This window comes from Coregonus lavaretus, assembly GCF_964263955.1.
Source record: "Coregonus lavaretus genome assembly, chromosome: 8".
NCBI classification, from domain to species: domain Eukaryota; kingdom Metazoa; phylum Chordata; class Actinopteri; order Salmoniformes; family Salmonidae; genus Coregonus; species Coregonus lavaretus.
In genome coordinates this window covers 27,892,066-27,910,201 of record NC_139995.1, presented here as the reverse complement: position 1 = coordinate 27,910,201, position 18,136 = coordinate 27,892,066, and the positions used below count along the sequence as shown (strand labels likewise).

The following is an 18,136-nucleotide window of genomic DNA, read 5'->3' as shown; positions in this document are numbered from 1 at the left end:
ATTTCACACTCAGGATAAATGTATTTACAAGCATGATTAACCTCAGAGAATAGTTATATTATCTACTTTCAATCATAGGTCTTCTTTTTGAGATTTTCCCTATGACCTTCATACGTCAGAACCAATAAAAGTTTCATCCAATTGCGGTCTTTCAGGGTCAAAGTCCTCGTTCTCCACCAATCCTGGAGGATCGTATTTCACATTCCACTGGTCAGAGTCCGAAGTCGGTCCATATCTCATCATCTGTTGAGACACTGCATCCTCCAACGCCTTACTCACCAACCCTCGGACACAGGGAATAAGACAACAACCACATAATACAAGAATACCAATACAAGCGATGGCTGCCTCCAAGATGGTGGCTGCTATGGTTTTCCATTTGCCAAACATTTCATCAAACCACCCTATCAAATATGTATTAACTCCTGAGTTCTCAGCCCATTCTTCACTTAGAGCAGTCAATCCTGCAAGAGCTCTGCACCGCCCTTTTCTGCCAGCAACATATCTAGAGCCAACCTATTTTGACAAGTCATGAGCGAGATGGCAGATAATTTGTCTGAGATACCCCTCACTGCATCTCTAGTCTGGTTCACAAACCGTTGTTGGCTGTAATATATCTAATTAATCCAATCCACATTTTTATTGATTGCTACCCTCCAAAAGAACGTTGTAGTAAATCCTTCCCCTACTTGATTCATAGCTTTGTATTCATCCGGTAACCCCCTTGGTATCCCAATTGTATCCATTCAAATAGGGCTACTCTCCTTCTGGTCAATACTCCTCCTACGTCTGTTTAACCCTTTCCTTGGTTTCCGGTCACTAATTCTAACTGGCTGAACCAGTAGAACCGGGGCGCAGATACCTACCCACCCTTTTGGCCTTGTCTGCCTTATACGGCCTTTACTGGTACACGCCCACCACACATCGGTTACAGGGGCTGTAAGGTTCAGACTTCTCTCCTATGCTTCCAAACCTAAGTCAGTCACATTACTACTATTTCCAATTGAATTGACAATTCGTGATGTCTTTGTTTCTCTTTACCCCCCATCTGGATGTCCAGTCCCGCCCGGTCTCATATCCCCGTCCCCAAGTGTGTTTAAATACTTGAGTCCAGGAACAATCCGCCGTGGGGCCCGAACACAAATATGGTGGGGTATTATTCCATTCTGTTGCTTGTTGACATGTACACCACCCGTTCTTTGACTCCTATTTTGTAGGTTACTCATCCCTGACGGTCGGTATGTCGGGTCGTTTCTCTTTTACTTCTTAACAATGGTAAGGGCATAGCGTAATTGGTGCGGGTGGTGGTGGATCTTGACATATCAGGACCATTGCCGAGACTATGATGCAGCTCAGGGTTACACATATTCCCAAAAACCGCCAACCCTCTCCTGCCCTTAGTCTTTCTGCTTGGTACCACCCCATACTCACACCCTAAGAACACACTACAGTGATGATAGGTCGGGGTAGGAGATCTTCGTTAACAGAGGTGATCCCCAGACCTTATTGGTACAGTTCTTCTCTCTAACTCTGCGTTTGTTCAGTGGTGCTTGTATGTGTTCTTACCTTTTTGCAGTGGGTAACGTGGACCCAGGTTGCTCTTTCTGCTATTCTAATGGAAAAGGCGGTGACTAATATAACCTGATAGGGCCCATCCCAACAGGCCTGCTTCCAGTCTTTCTTAGGGACTGGATCCACACCAGTCACCTGGTTGGATAGAGTGGGTCACCTTCTCCTTTAGTTCACCTGTGGGGCACAAAACCTTTGACATACAGGTGTGGTTAATAAACAACCTTCTCATGTGCTCTGCTAGGGTGCTCTCAATTTCTATCTCTGCCTGCTCCTGTGTGTTTTCCTTAACCCCTCTCTAATCATACCGTTCACATTAGTATTTCCTTTCTAGACTGTATATAAAAAATTTTATTTTGTATTTAGTCCTCTCCTCCGTCTATTTATCTTTAATCCTACCAACTACCATCATCCCCCCTCTTGACACATGTCACTGCCCATGTGTCAATATTACCACCTACCTAAACAATCACTTAGGTAATATTGGTAAATTATCCTTATGCCAAATTCCCTCCTTCTTGACTGCTCCTATTTTCTCCCATTTGGTCACTTCCTTCATTGGTGCTCTCAACTGCCTCTCTATCAGTAATGTTTTATCAATGTTCACTTCTTCTTTCAGATGTAAGTATGTAGGTGCCTGTGGTTTGAGGCCTGCCTTCTTCGCTTCCTCATCTGCCTTTCTGTTGCCGTTTCTTATGCTATCTACACCTTTAGTATGAGCCTCACATTTACAAATAGCTAACTTCTCTGGTAGGAGTACAGCATCTAAAAGATTCAAAATTAACTGGGCATGTGTAATGGTTCTGCCAGAAGTTTTTACCATTCCTCTGTTTCTCCATTGTGCAGCAAGTACGTGTACTGTATTAAATGCATAGGCACTATCGGTGTAAATAGTAATCTTTTTTCCTTTTCCCAAATGACATGCACGAGTGAGAGCTACTATCTCAGCCTGTTGTACAGTATAATTTATAGGTAAAGATTCAGCTTCCAAGACGTCTGTCTCTGTTACAACTGCATATCCTGTAGCATTCGTACCATCAGGGGTTTTTCTAGATGAGCTTAACGTTCGCCCCTCCTGAGTTATGGTATGTCCTAAGTAAATTACCTCGCTCTGCCAGAGTTTAAGTTTATTTTTGCTTACCTTTTTGTCCCTGTTCTGCCAGAAAGGTCAACAATTGGATTGTATCCCTCTTACATCCCTCTTGAGTGGGATTAGCTAATAGAATATAATCTACCTAAATTAACATTTGGCTTCCTTCCTGAGGTTCAAACTTTCCCAAATTCCTGGTTATAGCCTGGCTCTCCCTCCCCGCTCACTACCATGTTATCCCGTACCACATATGACTTCATACCCCTCTCAGTCGGTGTTTCAGCTACTTTCAACTGAGTCATAGCGTCTCTTCCTAGCAGATTAACTGGACATAGGTTTGATATCAGTACAGGTATGCCTGCTCCTCCTCCTGAATTTTCATGTTTTAAAGTCACAGGAGCTGATAATCGCTCTATAAATTGATGGCCTGAGCCAGAGCGTACTAGGATTGATCAATTCACACTAGAAAGTCAAAACAGAGTTCAGAGGTCATTGAAATCCTTCAAAGAATTGCTCCATCTAATAGTATACTAAACATCGTTCCTGTTACCCCTGTAAATGTCATATTTCATTCATTAGCCAATACAATCACGTACTCCGCTTAAGTAAGACGTGATATTTTATCCCATGCATCTATTCAAAAATGGTTTGATACGTTGTCTCCTACTCTCCCCTTAACATAATGCTATAGGAGACTTCCATCAATCCTGGAAAAAAACTCCCACTCACAAAACACTAGATAATACCACGTTTCATTAAGTTCACTACACCTTCTAATATAAACCTATAACCCCTTTCTAGTAATTTAATCATTGCAACCTGTTGCATTGATGTTTTAAAATATAAACCTATTGTTTAATAACTTCATAACTTACAAAAAATGTTTACTTCTTCATCAGCCTAATAGTAAAAAAGTACCATAAACAGATTATCGTTTTTAGAATGAATGAACTGTCTGCATAACTCACTGTTGTTTAAACAAACTATATAATGTAATAATAATAATTACCAATTATCAAATAACGTTTCATATTCAACTATCTAGACATGTTCTTCATATCATCCCAATGCTTCCTACATATGTCAATATAGCCCAACTATCACTACTTCCTTTCACCCTCTTATGAAATCGTGACATTAGTAAATTGTCTCCACAAAGCACTACTACCTAATAACATATTTTCATTCACCTAAATATAAATAATTATTTTAATACCAGTCTTATTAAACAATCCAATTCAACATCAATTCAACATGTCTCATCACCCAATTAACTTACTTACTTTGTAAACCCTCTACAATATCTATTATTCTCTATCGCTAACTTTCCATATAACAGTACTTTAACGGATGACAAATTATTGTAAAGTTATAGTCAAAACTAACAAAACATATATTCACCGATATGCAACTTTAATTACTATGTTATACTATTCGCTATGTGCTGGTAAGACAATTCCTTTCACGTAATGTTATCAATTCATCTAGTAATCTAGGTCAATAGCATCAATGCAAAATATTTGCTTTCTGTCCCTACCTGGGTTCAAACCAGGGACCCTCTACCCATATCAACAACATTTACCATGTCGCTCCACAAAATCCGCTATCATTGCAAAACAAGTTAAACAACTACTTCCATGTCGCATAGCAAGTTACGTCACCACCCTAAACGTCACTAGTTCGCACAACTAACTAGCTAGCCCTTTCACCCCAAACATCCAACCCCCTATGACTTCCTTTTCCACAGCAACCATTGATCCTCGTCAGCAAGCCCCAATGGTTAACACCCGCAGACAAAAAACATGGAGCTTCTTCCATTTATTCCTAGTAGACAAAATAAAACACACTCTCAAACAGCATTCTGCATTTACCTCTATCATAGGGTTTAAAAACTAACCTAACAACATTAACCATCCTAAATTGCTGTAGTAACGTCATGTTTGGTTCAGTTTATCACCAATCCTCCATTATTAGAATCAGATCTAGGTAATATCCTTTCTAAGTAGGCTAGAAATAACACCAAACACTTGCTGTACCTCGCTCTGAAATGATAGATAGAAATAATGCTTAATCAATTTCTATCATATGATCTATGTACTGTCTCCCAATCGGCAGTGTATCAAATACTTGTTCTCCCCACTGTATCTCACACAATGATAATTATCTCCCTTCCCGTTTATATTGTAAAGACTGTATCTTGTACAATCTCAATATTAACTAGTTTATATTACCATGAGTCAATTGCGGACCCACTTCCTTCCTCTCTTTTGATCTACACCCCCCCCCCCCCCCCCCCCCCCCCCCCCCCATACTGCCGCATGGTTTCCTCTAGATAAGCGTCTAAAAACGGGCTGCCGGGATGTCGATCCTTTTGGATTATCAACAGATTACTACCCTCACTACAGCAGATTTGAACATATATTTTTTTCTTCCTACTGCAGTTTGAAGATATCAATCCCCCTCAAAAAACCATGAATAAAAATCATTGACCTTATTCTTGCAGCTGGGACTCAATTTTGGTTAGATATCTGTTATAACTAGCCTAGTTGTAGAAGAACGGACATCTGCACAGTTTCACATTGAACATCACTCTGTCGTTTAATGACATGTGCCACGCATTCTGACAACCCATTCATCCGTAACGCAGCACGTCGTACCATACATAACAATATCGTCACCGTTTCTGTCGTTCATCAGTTTCCCACCGGCCTGTATTGAACCTCAATATCGGAGGCCAGGACTTAGTTTATACGGATGTTCATCCGCCCGTGCACGGTTTTCGGTGTCCCCGGAACGACAAAAAACTGATATTCATATCCGGCTCGAAGTACCAATTGTCACGAGAATTTCTATCTCTAATACTCAAACATTGAATAATCCCCAGAGGGTGTAAGACTCCAGTTAAGTATGAATTAAACAATTCTCTAGTCTGCAAGGGATCAGCATTTTTATTCAATGAGAGCGCTCTCCCGCTCAAAACACACACAGACTTTTTATATGCCTTCACACAAAGGAACTTTGCTCCGCCCACCTTTAGGCGGCCTGTGACTTTCCACAGTAGAGTTTCCAGCAGTTTCTAAGTCCCCTCTTACTATGGTATGTTGGCCTCCAACAGTTTCTACCCATATTCCCTGTTAGTGGTTTTATTTTCTTATAATTCTAATACAGTTTACACATTTATACCGTATTTGGGGTGAAATCCTTTAGTCATTATTTAACAAATACAAATTCATCTATCAGAGCCAGAAATCTTTCTGATTGAGAGGGGGTCAAATACTTATTTTCCTCATTAAAATGCAAATCAATTTATAACATTTTTGACATGCGTTTTTCTGGATTGTTTTGTTGTTATTCTGTCTCTCACTGTTCAAATAAACCTACCATTAAAATTATAGACTGATCATTCCTTTGTCAGTGGGCAAACGTACAAAATCATTAGGGGATCAAATACTTTTTTCCCTTACTGTACATACACCTTAGCCAAATACATTTAAACTCAGTTTTTCACAATTCTTGACATTTAATCCTAGTAAAAGTTCCCTGTCTTAGGTCAGTTAGGATCACCACTTTATTTTAAGAATGTGAAATGTCAGAATAATAGTAGCGAGAATGATTTATTTCAGCTTTTATTTATTTCATCACATTCCCAATGGGTCAGAAGTTTACATACACTCAATTACTGTTTGGTAGCATTGCCTTTAAATTGTTTAACTTGGGTCAAACGTTTCGGGTAGCCTTCCACAAGCTTCCCACAATAGATTGGGTGAATTTTGGCCAATTCCTCCTGACAGAGCTGGTGTAACTGAGTCAGATTTGTAGGCCTCCTTGCTCGCACACACTTTTTCAGTTCTGCCCACAAATGTTCTATAGGATTGAGGTCAGGGCTTTGTGATGGCCACTCCAATACCTTGACTTTGTTGTCCTTAAGCCATTTTGCCACAACTTTGGAGGTATGCTTGGGGTCATTGTCCATTTGGGAGACCGATTTGCGACCAAGCTTTAATTTCCTGACTGATGTCTTGAGATGTTACTTCAATATATCCACATAATTTTCCTTCCTCATGATGCCATCTATTTTGTGAAGTGCACCAGTCCCTCCTGCAGCAAAGCACCCCCACAGCATGATGCTGCCACCCCCGTTCTTCAGCTTGCAAGCAACCCCCTTTTTCCTCCAAACATAACGATGGTCATTATGGCCAAACAGTTCTATTTTTGTTTCATTAGACCAGAGGACATTTCTCCAAAAAGTACGATCTTTTCCCCATGTGCAGTTGCAAACCGTAGTCTGGCTTTTTTATGACGGTTTTGGAGCAGTGGCTTCTTCCTTGCTGAGCGGCCTTTCAGGTTATGTCGATATAGGACTCGTTTTACTGTGGATATAGATACTTTTGTACCTGTTTCCTCCAGCATCTTCACAAGGTCCTTTGCTGTTGTTCTGGGATTGATTTGCACTTTTCGCACCAAAGTACGTTCATCTCTAGGAGACAGAACGCGTCTCCTTCCTGAGCGGTATGACGGCTGCGTGGTCCCATGATGTTTATACTTGCGTACTATTGTTTGTACAGATGAACGTGGTACCTTCAGGCGTTTGGAAATTACTCCCAAGGATGAACCAGACTTGTGGAGGTCTACCATTTTTTTTCTGAGGTCTTGGCTGATTTCTTTTGATTTTCCCATGATGTCAAGCAAAGAGGCACTGAGTTTGAAGGTAGGACTTGTAATACATCTACAGGTACACCTCCAAATGACTCAAATTATGTAAATTAGCCTATCAGAAGCTTCTAAAGCCATGACATATTTTTTTTGAATTTTCCAAGCTGTTTAAAGGCACAGTCAACTTAGTGTATGTAAACTTCTGGCCCACTGGAATTGTGATACAGTGAATTGTAAGTGAAATAATATGTCTGTAAACAATTGTTGGAAAAATTACTTGTGTCATGCACAAAGTATATGTCCTAACCGACTTGCCAAATCTATAGTTTGTTAACAAGACATTTTTGGAGTGTTTGAAAAACGAGTACCTCTCATCTCTCACCTGTGTCTGTCCTGTGTCTCACCTCCCCTCCTCTGTTCTCTCCCTCAGTGTTGGGGGTCTGATCCTAGATAAGACCGTGTCAAACCCCAACTTCGCTGGCATGGCTGTCTTCACTCCTGTTATCAACGGTAAGACTCTCTCCTGGCACTGAATACTCTGCACACAAGCACTCATACACAAGCACTCATACACAAGCACTCATACACAACCACTCATACACAAGCACTCATACACAACCACTGATACACTATGTCTCATATTTGTGCTCTATTGTGTGTATGCCAGGTGTTGGAGGTAACCTGGTAGCGGTGCAGGCCAGTAGAATCTCCACCTATCTGCACATGAACGGTATCCCTATGGGAGACCCTGACCCCAACCCCAGGAAATGCCCCACCCCCTGCACCTCCTTCTTTGGCTCCAGTGAGTATTGATTAGTTTTATAGAAAGGTTCAATATTGACTGATGCAGGATTGTTATCAAAATGCCTGTTGGTTGAGGAAAGACTCGTTAAGCTAATGCTCCCTTCTTGTTAATTTATTTATCTATCTCTCTCTCTTTCCCAGATGTGAACTCTCGTTCGGCACGGGTGCTCTTCCTCCTGGTTGCTCCAGGTCACCTGGTCTTCCTCTACACCATCAACTCCATGCAGGGAGGACACACCACGCTAACATCCATCTTCATAGCCTTCTACATGGCTGCTGCACTACTGCAGGTACACACACACACACACACACACACACTCACACACCTTCACACACCCTCACGACTCTTCCTCTCTGTCTCTAGGTGTTGATCCTGTTGTACCTGGCTGACTGGATGGTCCACTGGATGTGGAGTAGGGGGATGAACCCTGATAACTTCTCTATTCCTTACCTGACGGCCCTGGGAGATCTGCTGGGGACCGGCTTCCTGGCCCTCTGCTTCCATGTCCTATGGCTCATTGGAGACAGAGACACCGATGTGGGAGACTGAACACGCACACCTGGACAGCATATATACACAGCATCAATACCAGATCACCGGAAACAACCTGAACAACTGAACTGTACAGTATCTCCCTCTGGACATCAGAACCACAGAACAACTGAATGACTTTCAGACCCAGACCTCAACCCTGACCCATTGACCCCCAATCTTCCCCCAAACCCCTCTCCCTGGGTCGCAGACTATGCCATTTTTTCTTTATTTGACTAAATAAGAGTTCTACTACTATCGTTTTTATTGTTATTATGATGACTATGATTATTATTGGTAATAGTGAATTTGATATGAATCTATATCTGTTTTACCGTTGGGTGGATGAAACCTCATTATTTTCAATGGGGACATTCTCCCTTGGGCCAGTCACATTGGCAGCATTTGTAAAGATGAGATCAATCTTAGACTTGAAATGAAGACAGACAGCAAAAAAAACTCACACAAGCCTAGAATGCTTAATCACCAAGTGCTATACGTATAAAGAGATTTATCCATTTTTAAAGGACCCTCTCAATTTGCCTTGCCTTGAGAGTAGTGATTCAGTGGGGGCTGCTCCACAGGGGCCCGGACCAGAATGTAGAGACCTGAATCCGCTTAGGTAACAACCTCCCAACCCCGTCAGAGGATGTCTGAACACTAACCTGAACAGAAACAGGAAGTGTTAACAGCTCTGGGTAGAAGTTGCCCTTAACATCTAGAATCAGCTTACCCTCCCAAATCCTAACCTTAACCATTGGGGAGGGATGAAAACATAACTAACCCTGTATCAGTGGTAAGAGGCAACTTCGACCTACTCCGTGGACATAGGTCATCAAGGAGGTGAAAGTTATCCACTTGATCACTCTGTTGCCTAATGCAGACTGCAGTGAGAAGACCTGTGTTCTGATTAGAAGGCTTTAATGGGCTTAATTAGTTAGTGAGGAAAGACAGGATGTTGAGGGAGGAATTGTCAAACCAATATTGCCTGTTTAGGAATATCATCTCTCTTTTTCTGTCTCTCGCTCTCTCGATCTTTCTCGAATGGTACAAACAACATCAGCTTTCTTGAGTTGAAGCAACTCAAGGCCTGTCCATGCTGACTACCACACTTCCTTAATGTCTGTTGTGCATTGTACACACACCATGCAGCTGACCTATAATATCTGCCACATAGACGCCATTCTTCAAAATGGCCTCCTATCCTACCCTCATTTACATACTGTCAGTATAAACACTGTAATTCTCATAAGAAGCAGATCCCAGCTTGATGGTGAAGTGCATGTGTTATCATCTGATGCTTTGTTATCTGGTGTTCGATTTAAATGTTGTTTTAAGGGGCCAGCAGAGTGCATGTGCAGGGCACATAACATGAATATGCAAAACTTATCTTTAAAAGATCATGTTTTCCTTCTTAGGTTTGTGACACATTTTACAAAGTGGAAGTTGTGTCCGTTATTAGATGTATTCATTAACTTCATTATTTGTCCTAATCTTTCTGTGATCTTATGTGTTAGTCATAGTCATAGAGAATGATTATGTCATGTATATGATTGAGGCAGTCCCAGTGGGGAATAGTATCACTGTGTGGAAAGTACTGTAATATACACACACAGGCACCAGAGGGTGACATTGTCATATGAGTGAATATGAGACAGTGTTGATAGTGATCGAGGCTCTGTTCACTATTCCCTTCATTTAGATTCTAGAACCTGTATACAAGATTCTAATGTAAAACCTGTGTTTTCTAGATTCTAGAATTTGTATTTTTTTTATTCTAGAACCTGTGTCCTCTAGATTCTACAACCTGTATCTATGATTATAGAATCTATACCTTCTGGATTCTAGAGCCTGTATCCAAGATTCTATTCTAAAACCTGTCCTCTGGATTCTTGAAGCGGAACCCTGGATCTAGAACCTGGGTTCTCTCTGCTGTCTTACTGAACCTGTGCCAGCGTTCTGCCCCAGTACGGATAAGAGGTTGTGAATAATTCTTCAGGGGGAAGGAATGCTTTGTCTATTTATTTTTAGATGCACACAAAGCAAATTGTACATACTATATTTATTCTATAAATAAGGTGTTTATTTTTCATTTAATTTTGTCTCGGTTCTGTGTCGCTGTTTTTGTTTTTGTAATTGTTTATCTCATTTTCTTTTTTTTCTTTTTTTCTTTGTCCTTTTTTGGGGTTGTATCCGGCCAGTAGAGCTTCAGCGCTGCCGCGGTAGATTAGCGGCTAAACTAACAAACAGAACAGTGTGGTGCCTAATATCTGATGAACCTCTCACACCCAAACATAGAAGGCCTTAACCTATCAGGAGCCAAGCTCAACACATAGTAACCAATCAGGAGCCAGGCTCACCACAGAGTAGCATCTCTTTAATGAGCTTTTATTAATAACTGACATACCTTGATTTTATGTAATGTAATGAATGAATGAGCAGTCTATGAGAGAGGCTGCATGGATGCAGTGGTTGGGAATCACTAAGGCCAGAACCTTCAATTGAGAACATAATGAATAGATGGATATTGTAAACAGAAGGCTCTGACTAGAACAGACTAGTAGTCAGACAACACACAGGTATAACGGACTGATCATTTCTCTATAACCTTTTCCCTCAACCCTCACCCCCACCTCCCACAGACACACACACATATGCACACACACACTACTAGCACAAACTGTCCATACAGATATATTGATTACACACACAAACACACACGCATACACTGTATTTGGAACTGTGTGCTCCCCCTCTGTAACCCTGTAACTGTAGTGGGGTTCTCTCTCTGCAGGACTTTATAAATTGCTGGAAATAAAGGACTATATTATTTCGTACCACTCTTCTGTATTGCTGTGGTCTTCTGTGAGTCACTCTGTTTGTGTGCGACTGTATGGGGGGCTATACCTGAATTAAGAGAACCTAAGAGCTGGACGTCAAGTGTATGTGTGTGAGTCAAGTGAGGTTATGCCTTTCTGAGGATGCAGTGTAATGTATCATGGATATGGGGCAATGATTGGCCTTGCTCAGATATCATAAAAAGGTCAGAGTAGCTCTATCCCTCTCTCTTTCACTCACACACACACACACACACACAGATGTTTGGTGCTTTCAGCTGGTTCACAAACAAAGACACACATACACCCTGAGTCCTGGTTCTCACAGTCATATCAGAAATAGAACTGTCTGAGCTCATATTGAGCACTAAGTACAATGTAGCAGCTGAATCTTGTGAAGACACTTGTTGTGAGTCCCTATAATCGACCACAGTAGATATGCATTTGAATTGTGGAAAAAAACACATATAGTATTCTACTATATGCACATTTTATGAGGTTTTATTAATTCAATGTATTAATAGTCCTTCTCTACAATAACTGCAATAATTAGAATGTTACATGTTTATAAATCAGGTCTCCCGGGTCCCTCATGTCAAAAGATTTGTAATCTCAATGAGATTGGATAAATAATGAATATAGTATAAAGTACTGTACCTGATGTAGAGTAAGCAGTGTATCTAATGTACAATCAGAAGACATACACACATGGTCATCACACAACATACACTAGTTGTGCTCCTCTACAAAGCTTTAAACTAGACTAACAAAACATGTCAAATGACACAGAAAAACAAAAACATATTACATAGCTAATCATACTTGTGTCATTAGTATAAATATGAATATATAAATGTGCATAAATAAACATGATTGTGTCATAAGTGACATGTTAGTAACAAACACAACAGAATAGATAGACAGAGATGAATGGCTAAAGCTGCTGTGTAAATACAGCAGTACACAGACAGAGACTGTTATAGACCCAGAGCAATGGAGATGAACCTGTAGTATCTTCCTCTCATATCTGCAGTCATAGCTAGGCCTACTCCTGAGGAAGTAGTATACAAGAGGAAGTAGTATATAAGAGGAAGTGGTATATAAGAGGAAGTGGTATACAAAAGGAAGTGGTGATATAAGAGGAAATGGTATACAAGAGGAAGTGGTATACATGAGTAAGTGGTATACAAGATGAAGTGGTATACAAGAGGAAGTGGTATATAAGAGGAAGTGGTATACAAGAGGAAGTGGTATACAAGAGGAAGTGGTATATAAGAGGAAGTGGTATATAAGAGGAAGTGGTATAGTAGCTTAGTCAGAAGGAGGTTTAGGAGTGTGCTGTAGATGTAGACCAGTTATGTAGTGTTCATGGAGGGGAGTTGGGGAGTTTGGGGAGAAGAGAGGGTTGTGTGTTTGCTCAACAGGAGATGAGCAGGAGGTTTGGTGGTGCTTGAGGTTCTCTGGCTGGTAGACACAGCTACTCTTGCCTTTCCTCCTCCCCCGCCACCTTCCCCTCCCACTCCTCCCCCGTCTCGCAGCAGCTCATTGGACGAGAGCTGGGCACAGAAGGCATTGGCCACCTGCAGCACATGGGATGGGCCATGTCCACTCCTGCTGCAGACATCCAGAGTGTCCATCAGCATCTTCCCCAGAGACCTACGAGAGACACCCTGCCCAGAGAGGATGGAGAGAAAGGTCAGGGTGGGAAAGGCTTGGCTCATTCACAGGTCATTCCACACACTAAACCACTAGGTGGCACTCCAGAACTAGAAAGGTTGGTATAACATACAATCAGAATGTTTTGAGGACCTGTTTGTGGTTACTGTTCTTGCTTGTGTATATATGTGTACCTTGATGCGTAGCTGCAGTAGCAGTGTCAGTGTGTCTGTCAGTTTCTCCTCCAAAAGTGACAAACGTACTCTCTCTGTCTCCACCATCTGAACCTCCAACCTCAACCCCTCCACCTCCTCATGCCTCTGACAGAGAGAGAGCAAGAGAGAGAGAGAGAGAGAGAGAGAGAGAGAGAGAGAGAGAGAGAGAGAGAGAGAGAGAGAGAGAGAGAGAGAGAGAGAGAGAGAGAGAGAGAGAGAGAGAGAGAGAGAGAGAGAGAGAGAGAGAGAGAGAGAGAGAGAGAGAGAGAGAGAGAGAGAGAGAGAGAGATTTAATGAGGGATGTGTATAGTCACTCAGTGGCCTGGCCTCTGCCCACAGCCTTACAATCAGCTGGTCTCCAACCTTGGTCTTTTAGTCCAGCACCACTAACATGCCTGATTCTACTAATCAATTGCAGGGCCTTGACTAGCTCAATTGCTGTGTGGTAGTGTTGAGCTGTAACAAAAGCCTGCACACCCTGTAGATCTCCAGGACCAATGAAGTCAATGAAGAAATAATAATATACACACAATTTTAAAATGGATAGTGCGCCGGGTCAGACAGGCTTCCATTGGTCTGCCTGAATAGAGCTAATACAGTATTTGTATAACTGCCTCCCACTGGCGTCTAGTCCTCTATATGTTCCAGGATCAATTCCAAGTCTTACTTTTTTATTTATCTTTGGAGGGAGCTAAATATAAATGGAATTGGCCCAAAGAATAATAATAATATGCCATTTAGCAGACGCTTTTATCCAAAGCGACTTACAGTCATGTGTGCATACATTTTTACGTATGGGTGGTCCCGGGGATCGAAACCACTACCCTGGCGTTACAAGCGCCATGCTCTACCAATTGAGCTACAGAGAACCACAGAACCCTTCTCTATTTCTCTCTCACCTTCTCTAACTCGGTCTCCCTCTCCTCCTGATAGGTGTGACCTCTGCGGCCCCGCCCCCTGGGGATCGTGAGGAGGTCATTGCCATGGAGATTGTTCTGGTTGTCAAGGAGGAGGTTCTGGGAGAGTAGCAAGTGGTGGGCTGTTGTATTCTGACACCTGGAGAGGAGAGGAAGAGAGTCAGCTACTGGTGTGTGTGTGTGTGTGTGTGTGTCTGTGTGTGTCTGTGCGTGTGTGTACCGTGCACTCACCCTTTACCACAGCTGTGCAGTCTGTTGATGAGCCTCTTCACCTCCAGCAGGCAGCACTGTCCTTCCTCCCTCCCCCTCTCCTCCTTCCTCCTCTCCTCCTTCCTCCTCTCCTCCCTCTCCCTCTCTTCCTCTTCCTCGTCCGAGGCAGCTCTCCCCTCCACCGCTCGCTGGAGGCAGGTGTCGTCCATGGGCTCTCGTGGCGATGAGGCATGGCTTCCTCTGCATGTGCACTGTGATCTGAGAGATCAAAGGTTAGGCACAGTATGGGTCAAATATCACCATGTGTGTGCACATTTGTGTATGTGTGTATGTGTGTGTGTGTGTTGCTGGTCTCTTATGTTTCGTGGTGAGAGTATTCCAGCTCCACACTGATAGCCAAGCTGTTAAACCACTGCAGATACCACTACCAGAGAGAGGCAGGGCCAATGACTTACCCCACTAATGACTACTTTACATTTCAACCTCAATTAATAACACATTGCTGTTTATGTGCTTAATATACTGTATCAGCAGTGTAGAGGACAGAGCCTATGCTGGGTTGTTGCTATGTTGTTGCTGTTGGTGATGTAGGCTACAGTGATGTGATATAGAGTTGAATATTAACCAAACATAATCCCATTTATTCAGCCCCCTACGTGCCTGTATGGTGGACCTCCAGGCCCAGACATGGGGATGGGGGTGTTGTATAGTCTACCTGTACTCTTGAATGTCTGTTTCCAGCTGTGTGACTCTGCTCTGGAGCTGAGGGACGTTCTGAGCCTGTTTCTGGATCAGTCTCACCTTCTGGAGCCCCTCTCTGAGAGCCTCCCTCGCCTCTTCTGTTCTCCGCCTGTCAATCAGACAATCAATCAGTCAGTCAACAAACCAATCAACCAGCCATTCCATTAATCAATCAACCAATCATCAAACAAATCAGTCAATCAAAACCAACCTGATCTCAGAGTTCTCCTGCCGTAGACGAGACTCCACCCCTTCCAGCCTGCGAGCCTCCCGATAGGCCCAGCCAAGCTCCTCCTCCAGCCGTTGGTTGAACCTGATTGCCTCCTCCAGCTGTCCATCACGTGAGGAGCGAATCAGCTGCAGCTCCCTGAGGATAGGGTCTTTGGAGCCCCGTCTCCCTGCTACCCTCTCTTCCCCCACCCCGCACCCTCGGCCCTGAGGGTTTGGATTTGGGATCACTTCTTTTGGGGGGTTAGGTGCACCCCTCTCTTGTCCCTGGGCATTTGGAATTGGTATGTTTGAGGGTGTACTTGTGTTTGAAGTCGCTACATTGGAGTGGTGCATGGTAAGCCTGGCTGGGCCCCTCTGTCGTCGTAATGCGACCTCCAGAGCCAGGCAGCGAGCATCACTGCCCTGTAGAGCAGAGCGCAGGTCTTCAACCAGCTCCCTCAGAGCCACACACTCTGCTTCTGTCTGGCCTAGAGGTGGGAGAGAGGAGGATTGTTCATATGGCCTGGTGTTAGTGTCCTCAGTTGGAGATAACACATCAGGATTCCTTCAGTGTAGCAATTGAGAGGCGGGGGGTAGCTGGAGCACAGCCGGGTTTGAACCTGTCACCATAACAGTTCAGATATTTTAGCAGAGTTCAGTGCATATGCTATAGCCAATTGCTTACCTGTCTTGTGATGTAGTTCTGATGAACCCGTTTCACAGTTGTTCGTCTTGGCCGCGGGCCTCCTCCCGGTTTGGTCTCTTGTGAGGTCGAAACTGACACATTTCCTTCGCCGGACCCGCGGCCACCGAAGCCGGATCTCGCGCTCAATGTGCTCTGTTTCCTCCGTAACGGGGAGGCGCATGACCCCCGGTCCAGTTCCATCGCGCGCTCGGACGCGGAAATAACCGCATAGACGCGAATGGAAGTCCCTAAAAGCCAGCTCGTGAGGGAGCCTCAAGCAAATACCTTGACCCTCCTCATCATCTCCCTCCTCTTCCTTCTCTCCTTCCCTTGTCTCACTTTCCTCTCCGGTAAGCCCCAGCACTGAGCAAAGCACAGTGAAGTCCTCTGCCGAGACCACGTCGTCTTGTTTAGGGTAGACCAAGTGGTGAAAGACCTCCTGGAGGTACTGGTCAATCCCCGTTGCCAGGACCACTATCTCGTTCTCCACGCCGGGGTCGGGGCAGTGGTGGTGGGCCAGAGCGCTCCGCAGCCACTCGCTCTGACGCGCAGCCCTTGGAGAAGACTGGAGAGATGGCGACGCTAATGTCCCTCTTGAGCTCTTCATGGTGGAGACGAGAAGGTGATTTGCCCACTAATTATATGATAAAATAATTTCCTATCCAACACGGCTAAAACATGTCCCGGGGCGCGAGGAGAGAACCTGTTCCTCCAAGTTGTAATACGGTGCTTTCGCAGTTCATTCACTCAGAGCGAGAGATCCCAAACTTTCCACCAAAACGCAGGTATATCTCTAATGAGATTAAAATACACCATCGAACTCACGTAGGCCTTATAATGCTATAATGTTTCGTGGTATGTTAGATCTTTAGCATCCAAGTCGTGTCTTCACATTGTGTGGAGACTCCTACCTCCTTCAACAGCAAAGGGTGTGTGCTGTGTTGTGTGCGCCAGGACTGGGGCGGTGAAATCCTTCGAGACACAATACGGCTCCACCCACGCAGAGCTAACTGTGTGTGTATGTGAGTCTGTGTGTGTGTGTGTGTGTGTGTGCAGTGGCATCATGCACCCCAAAAATCTGAGGGGGCACAAAGTAGGTGAGGATGGCTGGGGGGTGCCCCCTTCCTTAAATTTGAGATGTTTTCCTTTTTCAAACACCTGAAACAGCTTTTTCCTGCAATTAGAGCTATAATCATTATGCTTAATTCTATGTAAAAAAAAATATTATATAAATATGTATATTTTTTCTGCATATCTAAATATACCTCTGGAGTTGTCTGTATCCTCCTGACTGGTGGTTCTTATTAAATAAATGAAATGTGCTTCCCTGCATCTCTGCTAAAATCTGGGTAAAAGCTTCTTAGTAGCTAGTTATGAGGTTGGGAGATTGGGAACCTATCTGGGCTAGCTAAAGCCAACTTCATAAAATTGCGAGGAGCTAGTAGTATTACAGAGAAACAACAAAAACATTTTTAAACAGGACTAACCCGAGGGGGCATGTGCCCCTGTGCCCCACATGGGCATGACACCTCTGTGTGTGTGTGTGTGTGTGTGTATTGGATAACAGACCTGGATCGCATAGTGTCCTGTGTCACTAAATGTGTAACACATAGAGATGGTGTCCCTCCATTCAAAGAAAGAGAATAGATCTAATTGAGTCATGAAGGTTTTTGTTTCAGTGCTACAACCTGTGTATGAGTCACTTCTGCTCAGGGTGCGACAATCTGACAGGACACCCGATACGCAAACACATCAGAGAGACACACGCCAACACTCGCTGTCACCCAATCAACACACATATACACAAACAGACACACACACACACACACACACACACACAAACACTTTCAGCTAAACTTAACACATACTTTCAGCTAAACGTAAGACACACATTCTCCCACTTCCAGCGAATTCCAGAGAACACCAAGCACCTCTGAGCGGAAATACCTTTCCCCACCCTCATGGCTACTCATCACATACCTGACAGCTACAACAAAAACACCATACAGGATAACAC

The 18,136-nt window shown here is 43.4% G+C and overlaps 2 protein-coding genes across 2 annotated transcripts in view; one reads left to right on the top strand and one right to left on the bottom strand.

Annotated features, from left to right (window-relative positions):
* Positions 1–11,490, top strand: part of slc41a1 (solute carrier family 41 member 1) — a 55,725-nt gene extending 44,235 nt beyond the window's left edge. Inside the window, exons 8-11 of the mRNA XM_084167977.1 lie at positions 7,743–7,822; positions 7,980–8,114; positions 8,258–8,406; positions 8,481–11,490. Of these exons, the coding sequence (XP_084024103.1) occupies positions 7,743–7,822; positions 7,980–8,114; positions 8,258–8,406; positions 8,481–8,666 (550 nt within the window). The 3' untranslated portion in view covers positions 8,667–11,490. The remainder of the gene's footprint in view (positions 1–7,742; positions 7,823–7,979; positions 8,115–8,257; positions 8,407–8,480) is intronic.
* Positions 11,491–12,300: 810 nt separating this feature from the next.
* On the bottom strand, positions 12,301–16,934 carry LOC311134205 (EF-hand and coiled-coil domain-containing protein 1-like). Its single transcript, XM_084167815.1, has 7 exons — positions 16,120–16,934; positions 15,436–15,922; positions 15,199–15,333; positions 14,505–14,741; positions 14,256–14,412; positions 13,336–13,461; positions 12,301–13,155 (listed from the first exon to the last, which is right to left on the bottom strand). The coding sequence occupies exons 1-7, from the start codon at positions 16,724–16,726 to the stop codon at positions 12,841–12,843; spliced, it is 2,064 nt and encodes a 687-aa protein (XP_084023941.1). The 5' UTR covers positions 16,727–16,934; the 3' UTR covers positions 12,301–12,840.
* Between the last annotated feature and the right edge of the window lie 1,202 nt (positions 16,935–18,136).